This window comes from Liolophura sinensis, chromosome 1 (genome assembly GCF_032854445.1).
Source record: "Liolophura sinensis isolate JHLJ2023 chromosome 1, CUHK_Ljap_v2, whole genome shotgun sequence".
Lineage (NCBI taxonomy): Eukaryota > Metazoa > Mollusca > Polyplacophora > Chitonida > Chitonidae > Liolophura > Liolophura sinensis.
This window is the reverse complement of record NC_088295.1, coordinates 14,262,253-14,283,522: the sequence shown is the minus strand read 5'-3', so window position 1 is coordinate 14,283,522 and position 21,270 is coordinate 14,262,253. Positions and strand designations below refer to the sequence as shown.

Sequence of the window (21,270 nt, the reverse complement as noted above, 5' to 3'; positions counted from 1 at the left end):
GTGTAAGGAATTGTATTATTAGATACCTCAGTTATGCATGGAAGCTGTGGCCATCTTTACAAAATGTGCAAGATTAGTAAACTCCAGTTTAGATAAATGCATTGCCTATATTTATATAGAATAAAACAGATAGAGAGTCCACTATGTAAGGATTGTCAAGAACAATAGTCCTTATACCACGTGTTGTATGAATGTAACAATTATTTTTGGTACCAATTTGTCAATTGGTGGCCTGCAGACTTCTCTGCTATTACAGTCAGAATGCTCTCCAAGAGTCCATGTAATATCGTATATGGCATATATTATACTGTGAAATTATTCTATACTATTAGGAAAATAGTATATTTACAAATGTAAACTTGGAGAAAGAAAACCAGACTTCATGCCTTTCTTATATGATATAGAAGATATCATCACAAGCGAAAAATACATCTGTCTAAAAAGTAATGCTTCAGTTGACATATTTCAAAAGAAATGGGGAAAGCTTGCATGATCTCTTAAAAAAGCTTACAAAGACATAGTGACTGATGGTCTGAATATGTGCTCTAACCTGTATATACATATATTTTTACCCTACACAGAGGGCTGCTTGTTGCCATCTACCTGTGTCATTGTTTTAAATATACAGCAGGATATGCATAGCTCTCTAGGGGCGTTTTATAATCATTTTATAATCATTTGTCATCCTTTTACCATCATTGCCACTTCTTGCAGTATGTACTAGTGTATACTTTCCTTCTCTGGCAGCAAGACTTACAGTATGTATAACTGGTGTTGTACATGGAATATAAATGTGCTAATGCATGTAAAAGCATTTTTGTAAACGACTATTTGAATGTGCATGTAAGCATGACAGAGACGATGCAATGATGTGCGTGCTGTTTGCGTTGCCCTTTAATCATAGAATGGGGTCAGTAGTCAGTCCTGACTCCTTGTTAATGTGTCTCTTCTGTAGTTGGCCTTTATCGATGTGCTTAGCACCACTCTACATGTAGTAGTTGATCTTTTCCCAAATGTGCTTACCATCAATCCAATAGCTTGAATTTATCAGTATGCTCAGCACCAATCATTGGTTACTACTACTCTCTTGCTTGGCACCAGTCTTGTGCTGTTGTTTTACCCATGTACTTAGCACCAAGTGAGGAAGTATCGAAATTGATATATTTAGTGCATGACCCCTCTCCACGTTGACCCTGCTTAAAACAGGGACAATTGAACTACTCTGCAGACATAGTGAGATTGGTTGATACTCCACTTGATAAGTCACTTCAAATGTGCAAATCCAGTGCTCTAGCAAGATTTAGAAGTACAGTAAAATCACTTGTAGACACTGCACCATACTTTAAGCCATGATAACTTAAAGGATACATAACATGCTTTGGTTTGATTTATTAATGTGCAGATTACCACGTGCAATAACATAACAGTACAAAGAAATTTTCCATCTTTCACTTTGGGGGGTAAAAATGGCTTCTAAGTACAGTTGTCGTAAAGCCCCAGCCGTCAGTCCGGAAATTAAGTAGCTTTTAGCGGCGACGTCAATGATGATCCCTGTTTAAAAAGAACCATGTATGGAACAGTCAGAAAAGGTCTGGGTGGAACATAAAAAATATATGTTTAAATGTATAGCAGCATGGGGAAGTGGGGACCAATCCGAATGGGGCTGGGTGTAGGGGCGCGCAGGGGGCGCTAAGCTTGCTCCAAGAAGCAATGCAGTTTCTGTGTACGTCACCTTGCCCACACCGTAGCCACGCTGTTCACGGGGCACAGGGCACTTCGGGGTGTCCAGAGTTTACAGGAAGATCGACGTAATTTCTGAAAAAATCTGACCGTTGACCGTCATTTGGCATGGAAACATAATCTTTGTTTAATAGTTCCTTTTCATGTATCCTTTAACTCTCGGAGACACACCTATGACTGTATACACCTGACATGGACTGGTCCCTGGAACATTTGGTGGAGACACCTCACTTTTGCCCTTGACGTTCACTCATCGCTCTATGACCTTCCTTCGTTCCACTGGATACAATTTGTCATGCACTTAAGACTACACACACAGATCAAGTGCACCAATACAATAAACCTGACAAAAAAATTCTTTCTCAAACTTTTCCCCGAAGAGCCTGTTCTATTGCTCACATCAGTTCCCATGGTGATCTCGGAAGCTTAGAACAAGTAATTTTTCCTACTTGAAGAGTGAGCACCTCAGAATTTATTTAATGCAGCAAAAATTGTTCAAATCATTTAATTATCCAAGGTGAATTCCAGAAGATATTTTTCACTGAAAATGCGAACTCTGTTCTGGTATTTTTTTGTACTTCACCAAACTGATGGGCTATTCTGAAGCCCAGATCAGAATTAAGAATGGAGGAAATAATGTAGGACATTCAAATGAAACACTTATTTCTTAAAAACTGGATTTATTGACAGGTTTTACTGTACAAAGATTCTGAAATTGACAAAGCCCAAGGACATTTCCTATCTACTTCCAAAAAATATATGTCTGTAAGTGTACTCCATATGTGAACCAGTCGTCTGACGCTAACCTTGCCTACTCCACGAAATGGTAGCTACACACAGCTAATGAAGTTTGGAAGCCAAAAAAGGAAATAAAAAAGCAAGCACTGTACTAATATAACCTGTGACATTCATGCATTCGTTGAACATCACTTCCCATGTCAGCAGATTGTAATTGACCTCCAGTTTAAAAGTAGCAACATTATGACAAATGTAGACTAGTGAAATGTGCAAGAACTGCTCAATAACTACATGCACAATGTACCAGTTTTCAATAATCAGCTTCTTGTTTTCTTTGACACTTCAACACTTCTAAAAAGATTTCAATAATTAACAATTTTTTTCTTACACTTCAAAATTTATAAAATGTAACTTGTTATGTATATGAGAGAAACTTAGAAAGATTTTCAGAAAACACACAAAAGCACAGATATATTTCAAGATCTATATATATATATATATATGTGTGTGTATATACACCCAAGCCTGATCAGTAATATTCAAGCGAATACAGTACAATATTTAAGCATGTAAATCTATGCATTTATACAAAATACAAATATGTAGTTTAAGATTGTCCACAATTAATGGGTGATAACAAAAGTACTCATAACAACTAACCACTCAGATATGTGAAAGACTCAAACAAAATGAGTAAAGCAACATAAGCAAGCTGCACAACATTGGCCTTTTTAACTCGCTATGTAGGAGTTTAGTATGTATTTAGTATCAGATCTGATGGATGACTGTCATGATCTGATTCCTATACAAAAGTCAACAAGTTTAACAAAACACAATCTTTTGGCCATTGTTGAATTGTTAAAATGCGTTGATGCTACAAGGTGATGAATGTTTCTAAATTAAAATACATTCAAACCAGTCATTGCTTTGCAGACGAGACCAACAATGTCAAAGGATTTTACACCATTGAATGCGCACAGTACATGTACCAAGCAACATGGCATGTGATAATGAACCATTAAAAGGTGACGTGGAGTAGGAACCCACTGTTAGTCTGGCCTCAGACAGCTGACGGATCACTCTGGAAAAGAGCCTCTCCAGAAGCATCACAATTTTTGCATAATTCATAGAATGGCAAAGGCATAATGTTCACATTTCTTTGTCTGCATGGTCAACTATTTTATTGGCACAGGTAATTATTAATAATATATGTTACAGTACACCCAATCAGAGTAAACTAAAATTTAGTTCCCAAGGCATAGATTTATGTCCCTTGATAAATGAAAACAGATTTACCTACCTTGGATAACACATGCTAGATTCAATATGACCTTACAACTTCATGTGACCCAGAAAAAGCAATATTTAAGAAAACTACTGGCCAAATCAGTCATACTACTTTCACTACACGTTAAAACAAACTTCATAATTTAGTTCAAATCTGTGCTTAAAAAAGTTTTCCAATAGATCTTGAAGGAATGACAGTCACCATTCAATCCCATAGCGAATACTGCATTCACCTTACATGGACTTCATACTTCAGGCGATTATTAATTCTTTCAAATGTTCTTCATTGAATGAAATATACAATTTACAGAGTAAAAATTGTGCAACAGGGCATTATTCACTGAAATAGGTGGCAAGAGGAGATGTACGAAGTACAGTGGTACTTCTAAAATTCCACAGCAAGTGACACAAAGACAACAATCGGTTGTGTCCAATACACAGGTCATTACAATCTTCTTTTTTCCTGTACTACTTCTCAAAATCCATAACTGAATTTCAGTCCTGATGTGACTTCTTGGCTCCTTAAGCAATAAACAATATCTTTTCTTTGATCATGTCTGAAATTTTCTATTCATTTTGTCTGTACAACTAAATGACACCTTTTAAAGAAATTATATGCAACTCTAACACAACTGGCCACACATTTATCAGTTTCTTTCATAATTTATGTAAATGAGAAATCAATTTGAACTGAAATTTGCACAGACTGGATTTTGTAGGACAAAAGCTTCTGAATAAAAAAAACTGATTCAACACCAGACATAGCTAACAATACAATCACCAATATATTCCTTTTTCATAAACTTTTATACCATAAAAAATTAAAATTAAGTCCTGTACACAAAAGGTTCTGCTACATAAAAAGCTAGAACAGATAAAAGCAAACAAAAACAAAATAACTGAATGAAGTCTATCTTAAGAATGTGTATGCTCATGCTGTAAACAAAAGCTGATTTACAAAATTATTCACCAACAAATGTTGACAAAAAAAGAAACTATCTACAATCCTAAACTGCCTAGATTGATTTAGGTCAATCACATTTTGGTTCGTTCTTTCAGGTAAGAATGAAGCACCTTGTCACAAACGTGCCATGTTCATGAAAATATACAAGTTTAACATGACATTTGTATAAATTTGAAGGAGACCTAGATGACATAACAAGGCATCATAAAAAAACAATCTGACTACAGACCACTGATTGGGGACATCCTTCACTTGACATCTGTAGTCTATTTTACATACCTGAGATATCCCACAGGTAAGTGTCTAAAAGGAGTGGTCACCCAGACAGGCTTACTGATACATTCTTACCATAACACCTCAATCTGTTTAGTGGCCAAGCTACTGTGTCCATACCAGTGGCTTTATACCTGATACATAACCAGTCCTTGTTATCCAACCTGCTCCCTTCAGTATCATTTATCAACTTCAGAATTCCTTACATGAAAACAGTTTGAGGTCGGTCTTCTTATATTTTTTGCTGGTTTATTTGACATTTCAGTTTTTGAATTTTACAAAAGACAACATGGCTTCTTTTTCTTTGCTTTCGGTTTAGGGCATAATACTGCTCTAATGGCTTCATCAAAAACTGTTTTCAAACCTTTCTGTGTAAGAGCTGAACATTCTAAATATTTCACTGCCCCTATTTCCTTAGACATAGCGAGACCTTGAGGGTATGCAATGGGAGTGAGTTTCTTTTCACGAAGTTTTTCTATTGTCTCTTTGTCTTCCCTCAAATCCAGCTTTGTACCAACGAGAATGATTGGGGTGTTAGGACAGTGATGGCTGACTTCTGGAAACCACTGTAGTGCACAAAACAAACACACATCAAAATTACTACACATCCTCAAATCATGTCAAAAGTCTTCAGCTGATATTTACAACATAACTCATGTGGACAAATCTTTGATAAAAAGCTTTCATAAATGAACATATAATACAATTATGCAGACTTGAAGAAGATATCAGCGCTCAGCTTAAACAAAACCCTAAATCACTGGTAGGGAAGATTAGATGCTGTGTTGTAACTTATTTAATACAATTAGGGAATGACAAATGAAAATTTCACATTATTAATCTTCTGTTTATTCAACACTTCTGCCATAATCACTCTTTTCATCTCAGGCTTGTCAGAAAATACTGTCCAGTGTCCTGTAAGAATTGAACGTGCGGATCAGACAAAATGTGTTGTATTAGCGAATAATACTGATACATACCTTAGCCCTAACATTTTCAAAGCTGGCCGGACTAATCAGGGAGAAGCATATCAGGAAGACATCCTGTGGAAAAAATAGTATTTACAGATTACATACATGTACATAAAATAGAACTGTCAAACATAATTTTACAACAGAATTACCTTTTCATTACACCAAATATCTACTTAGGCATCTTTTGGGTGCAAGAGTCTAATCACAGCCACTTTTCAGATCCCCCTTTGTTGTAGCCGTATTAAGGCCTCAAACATGTGTACTGTTTTATATGCACCTCTATATAACAAGTATAGAACATGTGTACTGTTTGATGTCAAGTCATCATGAACCTAATGAATGAACCTAATATATACATGTATACTTAACAGGACACAATAGACATGGCTAGTCAGTTATTCACCCTCACATAAGTTCACATCAATATCTGATAATATATTTGTTATTCCCTCCAAAAACAATCTGTTTTAATATCTGATGCCCCCAACCCCCTCTTGACATCACTTTGGCTGCCCATCATTTGTGACAACAGATATTAATGATGTCACAGAGAAGGCAACACAAGTGAAAAAGAAAGCTGTGTTGGATAATACAGTTGTTACAACAGTAATACTAGAAACTCCTTGGAAAATACTTTGTTAGGTAAGCATTACCTCGCCCTATCAGAAAAAAAAAAAACAAGTGTAAGTCAGTAGGAAAATTTGCCTTTTCTACTCTGGCTAATGAAAACAATAGGGACCAAAATTAACACTGGCAGAAAAATTTTAATCAAAAATTTCTTTGAAAAGCTCAATAAAATGCTTCTGACTTATGGCCCTTTTCAGAACAGTAGATTGAGTTATGTCCAATGAAACATTTTTTTAATGAGGGCCCAATGTATTTTCATTTCCTCAATATGGTGATTCCATATTGATCCAGGTGTTACCACACTGACTGTTACCCACACTTCTTGCGTGCAAGGACATGAACACTACAGCAACATGTACCCTAGGTTCCAAAAAGACAAAATATATTACTTGTTAGAGGGTAAAGATGCCATGTATTTGTAAGTACAAAATAAGCTTTGAATTGTAAAGGTCAGATTTCCCATGCCAAATACTCTTAATTCTATATTGATATGTTTTTATCATGTTACAATATCTTTAAAATAGCTTGTCAAATCGGAAAGACACAAACATTTAAGTGTTTAAGGCAACTTAAGTATAAATGTCTAGAATGAAATCCTTGCTTGCTTTTGTCAAGAAATGAATTTCTTGCCTTGCTTTTTTAAGCCAAATAAATTCTAAGTTCTGTTCTGAATGGAAACATGTATAATTCTGCTGATTTAAAGATTGTCACAATTTCACACCTGTTACACACTGTTACAGCAGTTAGAACTGGTCTTTTCTATGTGATGTTGAACAGACAACCGTTCTGGACATTTCACTGAACAGCAATGCCTCTTCTTTTAAATTCAGTTCTATAAAATTGTTTGGTATAATCAGAAGAGCTATATAATTGCTGAGATGGTTTAACAGCCTTTATAGTGTTTGACAACAAAAAGGCTACATATAATATGTACATACTGTTTGAGGATATGACAGGGGTCGCAGCCTGTCATAATCTTCCTGTCCAGCAGTATCCCACAATCCCAAATTGATAGGTCGACCATCTACCATAACATTTGCAGAGTAGTTGTCAAATCTGAAAACAAAACACATAAAACTTGTTGAATATGGTTTAAATAATGAAGAAAGCAAAAACTGGTGCTAGATAATGTACAATAATAACGCAATACACATACACATAAATATAAGAATATTCTTGTATAGAGAATGCGTGACCTAAAACTGAACACCAACACCATCTAATTACCAAATGGGCAAATAACATTTCACAATGTGATACTGCTGTTTTACAAACATCCCTTATAAATAAAGCTCTACAGAATCCCTTCCAATCCTAATTTGCGCAATGTTCAGTTACAGGCATGTTTAAATCAATCCTGACTTTGAATATTAAAGGTAGATGTAACATTACAGTCACTAGGGTTGTCCATGTAGATTGCCACTAGCCTCTAGTACATGGCTGTGAATGACAATTTCACACCTGCTTCAGACATTTTATGCATTTAATCATGTACATGTCCATTGTCATTCATAAAAAGTTATACCAGATGGTTCAGTCATGATCTGGGTTTAAGATAAGACTTAAGTTATCAATTACGACCAATGACATCACATTCATTCTACTTTTTTTAACTGGTATGTTAAATATACAGTTCTAGTCTGTATGATATTTCTTACCATGTAGTGTAGTGTTAGGATGTTGTAAAAAGTTCAGTTAGTTGCTAATTGTCATATCATAACTCATGTACGCTGTTATCTTTCAGACATACCTGGCATTTGTACCCCACAATAAGCTAAATATACCACAATACTCACAAAAACAAAAAAGAAAAAAAAAGGTAGTAGTGCTGGAAGCTAAAAATCACATTTCTCCCCCAATGCTTTTGGAGAAGTAAAGATACGTTATTTGTTAGACAGACTAACCATGTGAGAAAATAGAAAAAGTGTTTCCTATTATGATTACATTTATAAGTGCTAAAAAAACGAAGGTCAGATGTCCTAAAAATTAGCGGAATTAGGGTAGGTGTCTCTGTATAATTAAACTTAAGTCTCAATCTCATCTAACATTTCTTTTCTTGCATAGGCATAACCAATTTACAGCCATATCTCCATATTCTTGGAAAAGATTTGCCACATAAATGGTATGCTGGGAGTTGCCTCGCCACTCTAACAAAGTGAAGAAATCAATCTGATCACTCAGCCTCTTCCGATACATAGGCTGGAAATCTTACAATATTTGTGATTTCTGAAGCTCAGGATCCTAATCACTGCACATCAAGTGGTTTCTAGGGGACTAAAACACATGCAGGATTAATCTCGGCCCCTGGAGCCCTGCCCTCCTCACTACAGGTGCCTGCTAGTAATGAAACAGAAGTTCCGGAATTACAGACTACTTCCAGCTGTCCATGGAGATTCCATGTGGTAGCAAGAGACGCCTAAAACTGGGCTCCGTGCCAGTCCATGGCCTAATTCATCCCAGTTGCATATGTAAATACACACAGGTAACTACTGGTGCCAGTATTTATACTCTCCTTGCCCTCCAGTGCAATGAACATCAGCAGAGAGCCCAACAGTTCTGGCCTTCATCCTGCTTTTGATTCAAACCATTGAAAGTTTTGGACAGATTCCAACAAGATATACATGCAGACTTTGTTTTAACAATTATACATACATGTTGATATAAATTAAAAAGACGGACTGAAAACACATAACCATTTTTGTAAACAGTGAATTGAAAAATTGGGAATTTATGCCACACTGAAGTATTTCCGCCACATTGCGCCAATGCATGTAAAGGAAGAAAGAACCAATGTTCAACGAGCAAAATAAACCAAGAGAGACATGATACCTTATGCACTTTCACTTAGAATGTCTAATTGCTGTATATTAAGTCTGAAAGCTGAAGTTTATTAAATCCTCCAACCTTAGAAGGGAGAAATGAGCATGCTTATTGCATTTATGATTATTACTTCCAGTACTGACTTTTCCACATCTTTTAGGAGATACATGATACTGATAAAAATCATGAGATACATAATACATTCTTATTCCAAAGCAGAATGAGCTGCATAATTTATTATGCTAGGACATCAAAATTCGTACTGGTGAAACTTCAATTCAACTAGGCCAGGTAATGTTTTCACACATTTGTGGCAACACTGTAGTAGACGGCCTGAAGGGTACATGAACCTCATAATGGAGAAGCTGTAATCATATAAACATGTCTGACAAGGATAGGTACAAGGGCTTGCCTTTACAATAATTGGGCAGGATGACAAAGATAAGGAGAAAACTGGAGTGACATCAGCATCCAGTCAATATGCAACAACTTACCAAGTAGTGGAAACATCAAGATGATTGAATGTATCTACTGTATTCTCTTTCAAGATAAGTACAGGAATAGGTTACATGGATGTGAAAGTTCATGACTACAGATGCCAGCAATTTGTTAATTCAAAATTGGAGACCAACAAATGGGCCCCATTAACTGGTGTCACTATTCTGAGCCACAGTACAGTATAGCCAACGAGGATAACTATACTATACATCTACATTTATATATATGAGCAGGTGGATATTCTGGTATGACCTGTGGAATTCAACCAGGCAAATTCTTTCAGCTCAGGTCAGTGCCAACACTTGATTCTAAAAACAAACCAGAGGGCCAGAAACTTTACCATGCTATGTACCGACCATGTGCTTCCAGGGCTTCTTTATCTACATATTATATGTACAGCATGATACTCTGTACAGCATAGCTTTTTCTCACAGTTGACAGTTGTTCATATGCAACTGGTAACCTGCCAAAAGCCTAACAATAACCCAGTATATTTCTTTAGAGGGCAATTTTCAGGCTGCTCCCTGGCAGAGAGGGAGGGAGCCTTATTGTGGCTATGGGAGGAGAATGGGAGAGTTCACACCAGTTCAATTGTTAAGCCGGATTGCTGATGGTAAGGGGGCCTCATGTGTTACCTGTCAAGTTGATATCATAATGGTCCAGAAAGTAGTGTCCTGTGGGGGAAGTCAGACTAAGTGGGACAGTGTATGGTGACATTAGGTGAGACACCCTAGTGGGTTGTGGATTTACACTTACATGTATGCCTGTGGGTGGGTTGTTCGCGTCAACAGGGTAAGACAAGATAAGACAAGTAATATCTAAGCAAGAACAAATGAACAAAACCAATTTAGTCTCCAAATTCAGGCAATGATTAGTTTCCTTGTCTGTCATGCAATGACAACTAATGCTTCCTTATCAATATTACACAACATGAATGAACAAGACTGTGTGTGTACATTTCAGTTATACAAAACAGTATCATTAATCCTGCACCAGTTCAAGATTCATGATGATGTTGATGCAATTCCATTTTACCTGCATGTAGGGCAGTCATTCTGAATAAAACATGGATAATGAGCAACTGATCTCTAGAAAACAACAGGAATTTAAGAAGGAGCCAAGAGAGATAACTGCACATGTACGTCATGTGACCTTAGAAAGTACACGATGCCTACCATGCATCTGAACATAGCCAACGTTGCAGTATTTTCTGAAGTATTTATCTCACAGTTGCTTAATGCCACACTCAAAAATTTTTACCACATACTTTCGTGGTTAGTTCAGTTATTCGATGAGGGATAAACTGATTGATCCTCCAAAACCAAAGGGCATATACTTAAGTTTTTTATCGGGCTATCGATGATTGGGTTTTCTCTCAATGTTAATTTATCTTTAAATTCTTTCAGAAGAAACAGAAGTCCCTACCAACCAACCCTATTTTTTCTGATGGGGTTGTGTTACCCACAAAAAATGAGAGTGATAAACGTGCGTACAGTAACAGCACTAGAAGTATAACAGTCCATACACTATAAACGAACCGATGACATGTACATATCCTAAATCATAAACAAATCTGACCAAGGAGACAGTCTGGCATATTAATCTGGATGGTCTCTTTCTATAATTTCTGTTAAGTTAATTCATATGCGCTCTTACCTTGACAACATATTCTTCAAAGTGAAAGATAAACAATACTTACACTGTGGGTATATATTCTCCAGGGAAAGCATTAGTGGTATAACTGATGAGTAAACAGGTTTTACCAACAGCTCTGCAAAATAAGACAAAAAAAAAATAAAAATTAAGACCGAGTATTAGCAAGGCTTAAAGTATTATCACTGATCACCGTATGAATAATATATGTACAGGGAACATGCAATTGGGGTCAACATATTCAGAAATGCATGTGTTTCCTCAACATCGTCTTCATAAATGTAAATGTATATGGGCTGAGCCATTTTTGTACTCTCAATATACGTATATACTAAGCAATGAATAAATGGATGCAACACACACTTTATGCTGATCTGTGGAATTCACTACATACTGGAGCAATATAGCTTTCTACATGTACATGTCATTTCATTCCAACCTTTATTTTTAACAGCACAGAGATAGCATGGACAGAAATATATCTTTATACATTAGTAATTATGTGGACCACCTGACTACTAAAACAAAACAGAAACAGCAAGACTCATTAAAACACTTTATTCCTTTTTGTCATATACATATCTTATCTGCCACAACTCCTGGGATATAAGATGGCATACAAAACAGCCCTTAACTGACAGCTGCAGATTGAATTTACAAATTCATGTGTTGGGACTACTTTAGTTACCAAGGGACATCAGAATACAAGCTCCTGCATATGTATATGTTGACAAACGGCCATGTCACAAATCAACCAGGAGTACAGGTCTATCTCATACATGTACCTGTAGATATTAAACTGCACATGTATTTACCATATAATAGGCATTGATCTGTCCAAATTTTCAGTTAACTACTCTGGACTTCTAACAAAGTACATCAGTTTTTATTTCACCTGCAACAATGCTCAGATTACTGTTTTCACATACCTATTTGAAGCAATGTACAGACACCATGTAATATAAATATATGACAGCTCACTGTGTACAGCACAGGGCAAATCTGAAACCTGACAAGAGTACAGGTCACCCAGCCATGCGGTTCATATTCACTACTATGTTTATACCACTGAACCTGGCAATTTGCCTGTTTCTATTCAGGAAGTGAAAATTGCTATCAAAAGGGACCTTTGGAAATGAGGACAACAGTAAGCAGAGGTTGGAAATACTGATGGCGCCCTGTATACACCTGCACATTATATGTACCATGTACATGTATGTTGAACCAAAACAATTTCATGGCAGGTACAGAACAAGTCAGTTATAACACATACATGTACATGTGTTGTTTGTTTAGAAGAACAATTCATGGACAATGCCGTAAAAATGAAATAAAAAATAAGAAAAAAAAATTATCATAGATTGTTTCTTACCACAACTACTTTCAAATCTGACAACATTTGATTAAAACTTTTTTCCTTTAAGTAATTGTCTTTTTTTTTTGGTCTGGTCTTAAAAATTGTAGGCAATGAATATGTAGGACTTCAAATCAATGTTTAACAAATGGCTAGATTAAGATTATGTTCACATTTACAGGGGTCAAAATTAACAATTGTGCGAGGCCAACAGAATTATAGCAGAGTTACTTGAACAAACTCTGGACTAATCTGCCAGTGATCTAGCAACATTCAAAACAGTGACAATACCTCTTGCCAAGATTTGTAAATAAACAATTATCTGTAAAAATATGGTTTCTACTAGATGTTACAAGAGAGTTCGATCACGTTTCCCCTTATATAACTCAAGGACATGGTAAATATCAATAAGGACCTGAAGATATCAAAGCATATTTGGTTCTATTGACCAGTAACATGTTGTAGTTAATAATTCTGACTCCAGCTTTAGAAGGGAAAGAGTCATATAACATACCAACCTACAATTTATTTCACTGACAGTGCATGCTGTTACAATCACTATTCTATTAAGGAGGATATAAACAAGACGTACAGGGGCAGGCCAATCAAGACATTCTTCCCATTATTAGTCCATCTTGTGTTGTTGTGTCAGTTCAATATACATATTCTATGTGATTAACACAGAAATATCTTGTTAGTATCCTTAATTCAAGTTCACTGGATTAGGATTAATTTTTTTAAATGACACATTTTAGTTGATTCTGATTGATTCATCCATCTTATAGGGCTACAAGAACTTTTCATGAAATTTAACTCATTTCTTATCTGGAAAACAAAAAATGTTGGCATCAAAAGTACCATCTCAAGGCCTTTGTGCTTCTGAAAGTGCTTTTTTTACTTGCCAAAGTGAAAGCATGTGTACTTACATGTATCTCCCTGTTACTGTTCTAAAATTAAACTGAACGCATTTTAATACCAGTAAACATTAATTCCTTATTTTGTCTGTAACATGCTGCCCTTTTATATTCACAAAGTGAAAGTGATATATATTTGTACATGAAGTCCGTAAGTATACAGTACAGACAGTTCTTGCAACACGTATGCATCAATACAGTGTATCAACGTGTTTAGTGTAATGCTCATACATAAACTTAGATAGAAGTAGATTGCTCAGCCACAGTTTGCCATTTAAACAGGTAGTTAAGTGGACTGTGGACAAATTCATTTTTTCTGGAAATATTTTATATTTTACTGCCATACGAAACATCTGTGCTACGTATATGTAAAATGTCTCTCTTTTCCTTCACATCACTCATTTTGACATTCTTTGGAAATTACTGTCATAATGAAGTTACTGAGGTCACCCAAGAAAAACAAAATTGATGTCAACTGACATTATTTCACAACCAACTGCCTGGGTGAGAGTCCAACTGTGTCTATGTACATTTACAGTTATATTTATTTTATTTGATTGGTGCTGTCAGCATTATGGTGGGAGGAAACAAGGCTTTTCCTACCCACCATAATGCCGCCGTTGTATGAGTGAAATATTCTTGAGTACAGCGTAAAACATTTATAGTTTTAGTATCAAACACACAACATACATACCCTTACGGAATCTAGCAAAAAGGTAGTTATATCTTCAAAAGTTCTGACAACCTTAGTCACTGTATTAACTGCATGTCATCTCCATGATAATAAATAATAGACACTGCCACATTTCCAAGAGGCACAGTGTACATAAACCTACATATACTTCAGATACTAAACCTCATCACAAAGTCATTAAACAACTACATGTAGCTCCCAGACCTATACATAGCCCCGAAACACTCCAACACCTTTTCTTATAAAGGCCTAGCCTCTTATGAGTCTTGATGCTTACAATGTTAATCATTATAGCCATGAAAGCTTCCACGGCATACACTCCTTGACAACTGTCGCCATGTTGAGCAGCTAAGCGCATGTCCTGCTTCATAGTGGAGTAGTGGGAAGATGGCGGCGTGGACGCCTTCATGGCTTTAATAAATCTATCCTAAATTGAGTAGCAGCGTATGATGGCGGTGTAGTGGGTGCAGAAAGCAGGTCTTGAGGTTGGTGTTTTATTTACGTGAGACTTGTTCGATAACAAAGACAATCCGCCTGGACCTTCGTTGAGTACGAAATTAATATTGTAAGCGTTGAGACTCCAACGATGCTAGACCAGTGTAAGAAAAGAGGTTGACGTCTTTGGGTCTAACCCATACATAGAACAAGGTTGTATTAAACATGTTTTATGAACAACATTTAAATATTCTGAAATCTATCCAAAAAGCAGGGTCACATGCAGGTATAAGTACATCAGTATATTGTATCGCTGTTCATTTGAATGTCCTGAAATGTACATGTATGTATGTATGTATGTATGTATGTATGTATGTATGACCGGATAGAACAGAGGCCTAGACTGTCTTAAAACAGAGCCAGTGCAGTTTGACAGGGACGCTGGTATATATACACATGTATATCCTGACATACACTGCCTGACCTACATCTGACTGAGCCCACATAAAAACCTGAACCAGGAATTAGTCAGCGCAGCAATCATGGGCCTGGAAGTTAGCCTTCACAGCCATTTCAGGCTCTCCCTGTTCCCCTATACTGAAACTGGTTCAACTACACAAACTGACTGTCGCACACTCCTGCTCTTACACCATACTCACAGCTACATGCACATGTATGTATGTCACCAACTACTTACCACAACCACCAGTTATCAAGAGGCAAACACAACAATCAAATTGCACACATATTTGCATAGTGCTTGGAAAATAACATCCGGTGTACTGTGCTCAGGGTATTAGAAATTTTAAAGCCTGTTTCATATTTCAGGATCTGATTTTTTGCAGCAACATGTGAACTAGGTCCATAAATCATACAGAATAACATTTGGAGAACTAAATTTTTGTATGAGTACTGGCTGTATTCGCGTCCTTGGCTGTCATTATTACTCTTGTACAACACAAAAGTTTAGTTTTACCCTCTCACTTAAACACACAACACCTGTCTACGATAATTTTCAAAATAAAATGTAACTAGAAACAGGATATTAACACTTTCAAAAATTATCAACAGCCTTCTGACAATGTAAAATTTCAAGTAAGGCAGCCATCATCACAGGTAGCCTACCCCAATGAACCTTGACAATCCTACATGAAGATGAGTCAGATTTGCTCTGATAACAGGGGCCAACAATAGATAGAATGCGGAATTTCCTTTACTAACCCAGTGACACATTTCTAGAATGAAAATTATAACCAACCTAATGACACACATCACATCGCTCTCAACCCACACTTTGTTTCTTCAGTTCTGTTGTACTGGCCCAGGAGCTTCCACTCAGTATGTTGGGTTCTAGGTGTTGTCTGAGGCTAAAAACTCAGCATTTTGTAGCATATACTGAACATGTAATGGTATCAAATATATGTCACATTTCATCAAATAAAGCAAGAAAATTAGCCACAAAATCAAATGACTGTCACAATAATATTGTTAAACTTATGTACATCCAACTATTCTTTTGTCTTCAAACTAAGACAGAAAAAAGTTACCAGCATACCAAGTTTTGGAGGAAGTACTTGAAAGAATGCCAATTAACCAATTACAGTTGTTTTGCTTAAATCCACTGGTCCCATCTTGTCTGACCTACCCTAGTCTGTAGAGCGTTGATGATCTTAAGCACCATGATCTTAGGTATATTATAGCCTTATATTTATATACATGTATGTGGTACACACAGGCAATGCTGACTTAATAAAGCATTAAAAAACAAGGAGACAGCATTACAAAAGTGACAAAAAAACCCATGTACCAACTTCCCGGTACAAATATTCTCGTGTGTCTGTAGTAAGGACACTTTGCCACTCTGTCTTCACACTGTATCAATGTCGTATGATCCCCTAAGGGTGGACAGAAAGAATCAGAGTTTAATTCACTTGTGCCAAAAGGGTGTGAACAGAAAGGCTGTGTATGACAGACATCACATGTATGTTATTTAGTGCACATATAAATGTATTTTAGCCTGCAGAACACAGACTCTGCCATAACACAAATACTGTGTCACAGTGTCCTTTGGCTTTCCTCTAGTAATACAACTTAGTTACTGTTGCAAACTAATTTTGGCAACATACATAGGCATCTGGATCTTTAAGTTAACATGGTATATGCAGAAAACCTTTATTTCTTCTAAATTGCTTCCCCAAAATGCGTTGCACTAAATAGCAAAGCAACAAACATAAAGGTTGAGACATCTGGTCGATCTAGGTTTGAAGAAGTATGTGCATGTAACTCAGCTTACTTGTCCACCGTACAGGCACACATACATGTAGATCTACAGAATGACTAATACATGCACACATCTCCTTGTACTGTAAAAACTGCAACTTGTGTATGTTTAAAAAATTACACTTATACCCTATAAAACATTTTTCAAGTTTGTTTCACCTTTTTTTATTCCAAAGTTTATCTGTAGTGTACTAACAAGAGTAATGTCCACAGATGTCTGAAGAAGAGAGATCTGTATCAGATATGTGTTATTTGCCCATCCATAAATGTTTATCAAAAGATAGATTTGTATTCAATGCCTGACCTGGAAACATGTCCCTGAGCGGAACTTTGAAGTGATCCTAGTGACTGACAAAAAGTGTTGTCTTATATGCCAGTTTAGAGAGACTATCAGGCAGAGATTCTGCCATAAGGTCTAAACACTCAATTTCTTGATCATCACTGATACATTAATCAAACCAAGAATATGTCTGATGACATTTCAGATGAATTATATTATTAAAACTCATCAATTTCTGAATCCATCATCAAACCACAGATATTGTTCCAGACTTATACCAGGCTCATTTTTACAATATCTGAGACACATTAGACAAACCAAAAGTAACATCTGTTAACAAAGACTGCAAGCACGAAGACAAATCTGTTTGTTCACAAGGATAATGGATGTATTTATTTGACTGATGTTTAACACCATACTCAATGATCTTTGCTTAAATACAATAACAATGGCAGTGAGTTTTACGAGTGGAGAACTAACATAATACCTCAACCTTCTTGCACATAAAAGAGCAAATTTTTTTACTAATTTTTAATTTGGTTTTGGAAACAAAACTACATTGGTTAGATTGGCTAATTTCAGGGCTTCACAAAAATCATAATTTTATTAGTTTGCACTGAATAATACGTTCAGAATAGGCTTGAATAACAACCTTGAAAACATGCCAAAAGATTGAATTACAGTAACCACAAATTTTGGCAAGTTATGGACAAAATGGACAGACCCCCAAATGCAGCTGGCTGCTTACTGTAATCGGGGCATCATGAACAATAAGAGCAGAAGAATCTCAAAATTCCTTGTCCCAGCCCAGGATTGAACATGCACCTGATGTGTCAGAGGTTTGAAGTTGTTGGCCTTACCACTAAGCTACATGTACATGCACACGATTTCAATCCCCAGGAGCTGCAACAACGCAAGGCAAGCTCTAGACTTATCTGTTCAAAACAATTACTTTACAGAAGTCTATATTCCACATGTAAATTTACTAAGACTGTTAACATTGTAAGATTTCTATTCAGTGATTGTGAATGATTATCATGTATATATATGGAGACGGTAATATGCTGGTCAAGTGAATCCTTTTCTGCAGATCATTATATTCAAGAAGCTGGATCTGAAGACACACATCTTATGATATATGAACCACTGTAATGTCTTAAAACACTTCAAAGATATTTGAAATGATGTCATATAAATCACATTTATATATGATATTTGAGATAGCACCTCAGTGTCTGAATGTTGAGCATTACAGCCAGCCATTCATACATCACAACATTTGTTATCCTGAAGACCAGAATAACAGATGGACTGAGCATCTAGACCGGAAAGAGAGGGGTCAGCCGTACACATACATGTAGGCAGCTGTAACACAAAACTTACTGAACAAACATCAATAAATTGAACAAATTCAAAATGTCCAAAAATACACAGATCAGGATTTAGCTCCATTTCAAATACAGCTGCATCGTAACCTTAAATCCTGCACTTATCAGGGCCGAAGATACAGCCTAAGATATGATGACCTTCCAACAACCATGCACTAATCAGAATTGCAGATTGTCTTCAATGTAATATAAAAGGTACCATTTTCTGACTCCCGTGTCATGTCTATGGTTAAAAAGGTCTTAGATAATGATGAACTTTTTACCTCATGGGTTTCAGACATCGCCATACCAGAGAAAGTACCAAAAGCATCTAATTCTAGTTTATGAGCGTTACTATTTATTGCATTCAAGACAACCCAAATGTGTGCGTATGTCATAAATGCTCGCCTTGGAAGCCATTTTGAATGGGCTATCTCCCCTGTTTGCCAGGCCAGTTTAGGTCACCTGACTCAAACAACATGGTTCTCGAGGTTAGTACATGCAGTCATGCTCTTCAGTCTGGCCCAAAAAAGACCTTAAATCAAGGCAAATTTTGACATACTCCATTTCCAGATTGCTTGAAATGTGCTCCTCATAACTGTTCTGTGATAGATGACCATTCAGTAGCTTTGGCCACATATACCAGATGTATATAGCCAGACCCTCACTATTCTGACCTTGATACTCTTAATAGTCTCCCACTCCAGTCTCAGACAGCACTACAAGGACACATGTCCACATTTCAATCTCTCCAGAAACATGCAATATACCATGATTTAGTTTAATTTCAACTCCATTTCTTGGACCCGGCTAAATAAAATGTGTCCATGAATGCTGGCCTGGGAAGCCATTTTTAACGGGTTATGTCCCCTGTTTACCCTGTCAAGTTTGGTCGTATGACTTAAAGTCCATGGTTCCTGAGTAGAGTAATGGTGCTCGCTATCTTCTTTAGTTAAGTTGAAGGAATAGGCCTGAATTGTACTAATTATTCATATAACATATCTTTGTGGATAGCTAGATACGTTATCTTTATGACTCTGTTGTTTTGATAAATGTCCAAGCAGTAATTTTTCGTTCACTTATGTGTCGCCCATCCCTCTTGAAATCTGATTTTTATACCTGTCTGGTCTATCATTCCCATCTTGAGGCTGGTCTGCTGGATTCGACATATTCCCATTTTCACCTACACTAAGCTACTTAGATCCTTCACTTTCCAGAAAATGAGTGTCATCATGTAGGAAGCCCAAGACCAAAGAATCGGCTTATGCTCTGCAGTAATGTTTACTTCGGGTCTTCTTTGTAATTGTGTGATTTACAAAATATCACCAGCTGTTACACGAGTGTGGAAGATTACGTTTTCAGTAAATGTAACACAATGTAAAACTGGTAAACAGCACACATCAGCATGTTCATGCCAAATTAAACATATGAATACTAGGATTAATCTGAAGTCTGAAGTTAACTTCTTTCAAGCAAGATACTTTTTGCCTCGTAGAATTTCTCATGAGATAACGTGTAAGAGTTGTTTTGTACATGTAACTTGTAAGAGTTACCTGTATAACATATATTATAAACATGTATATTCATGTCGTTGTTGTTGTTCCATTATTGTGCTGAGCCCATTCACAAAAATTTTATAACCGACAGTGTAAAAACCAGTAGGCCAAGAATCGTCGATTACTCCATTACTGTATGGCGGAGGTGTATAACGCTTCAGTACACAGCACAACCAGTTACAAGTGTGTACACTGTTAAACGGTACGCCGGTAGGTTGAATTCTGTGGATTTTGTTATAGGTCTGCAGTTGTAACTATATACATCAAATTCCACACCGTCAATTAAGAAATATAACACTGATTAAAACGGGATAAAAAAAAGGCCAGATCCTAACTTCGATCTCAAACCGGATGGAGGGCAAAATTCCACAGCCGTACCCCCTTCAGCGCAACTCAATCATAAAACTTGACTCCGGATTTTTGCCGATCCAGCTCAAAGTGTTAAAAAGTTTACACTATATTGCTTACCCGTCACCAACAACCACACATTTTATAGCCTGCATCTTGGTAATATTCCGACAATCGCGATTTGGGTGCCCTTCTGTCACTCGTCACTCTGTCTTCTCTCGACTATAGCAGTACGGCTCGAAGCAACACCCTTTTTCACGAAAGCAATATAACATGGCCGCTGGATGGCCTTTTATACCACCCCCAGCAGAGATCTAAATTTAGATATACCGGAAACTACCGAAATAAGCCGAGGCATACTCCGGCATGGGTCCCATACACCACTACAAACTTACAATAGTTGTTGAGCGTTGACGTGCATGGATTGCAAAACAACGTGAATACCGACTTAAGTAAATGCGTATTTAT

General features: G+C 36.6%; 1 protein-coding gene across 1 annotated transcript; it reads right to left on the bottom strand.

Annotated features, from left to right (window-relative positions):
- Positions 1–2,379: 2,379 nt before the first annotated feature.
- On the bottom strand, positions 2,380–21,069 carry LOC135461677 (ras-related C3 botulinum toxin substrate 1). Its single transcript, XM_064738869.1, has 5 exons — positions 20,923–21,069; positions 11,621–11,692; positions 7,542–7,659; positions 5,983–6,045; positions 2,380–5,568 (listed from the first exon to the last, which is right to left on the bottom strand). Exons 1-5 carry the CDS (start codon positions 20,955–20,957, stop codon positions 5,278–5,280), a joined length of 579 nt encoding a protein of 192 aa, XP_064594939.1. The 5' UTR covers positions 20,958–21,069; the 3' UTR covers positions 2,380–5,277.
- Between the last annotated feature and the right edge of the window lie 201 nt (positions 21,070–21,270).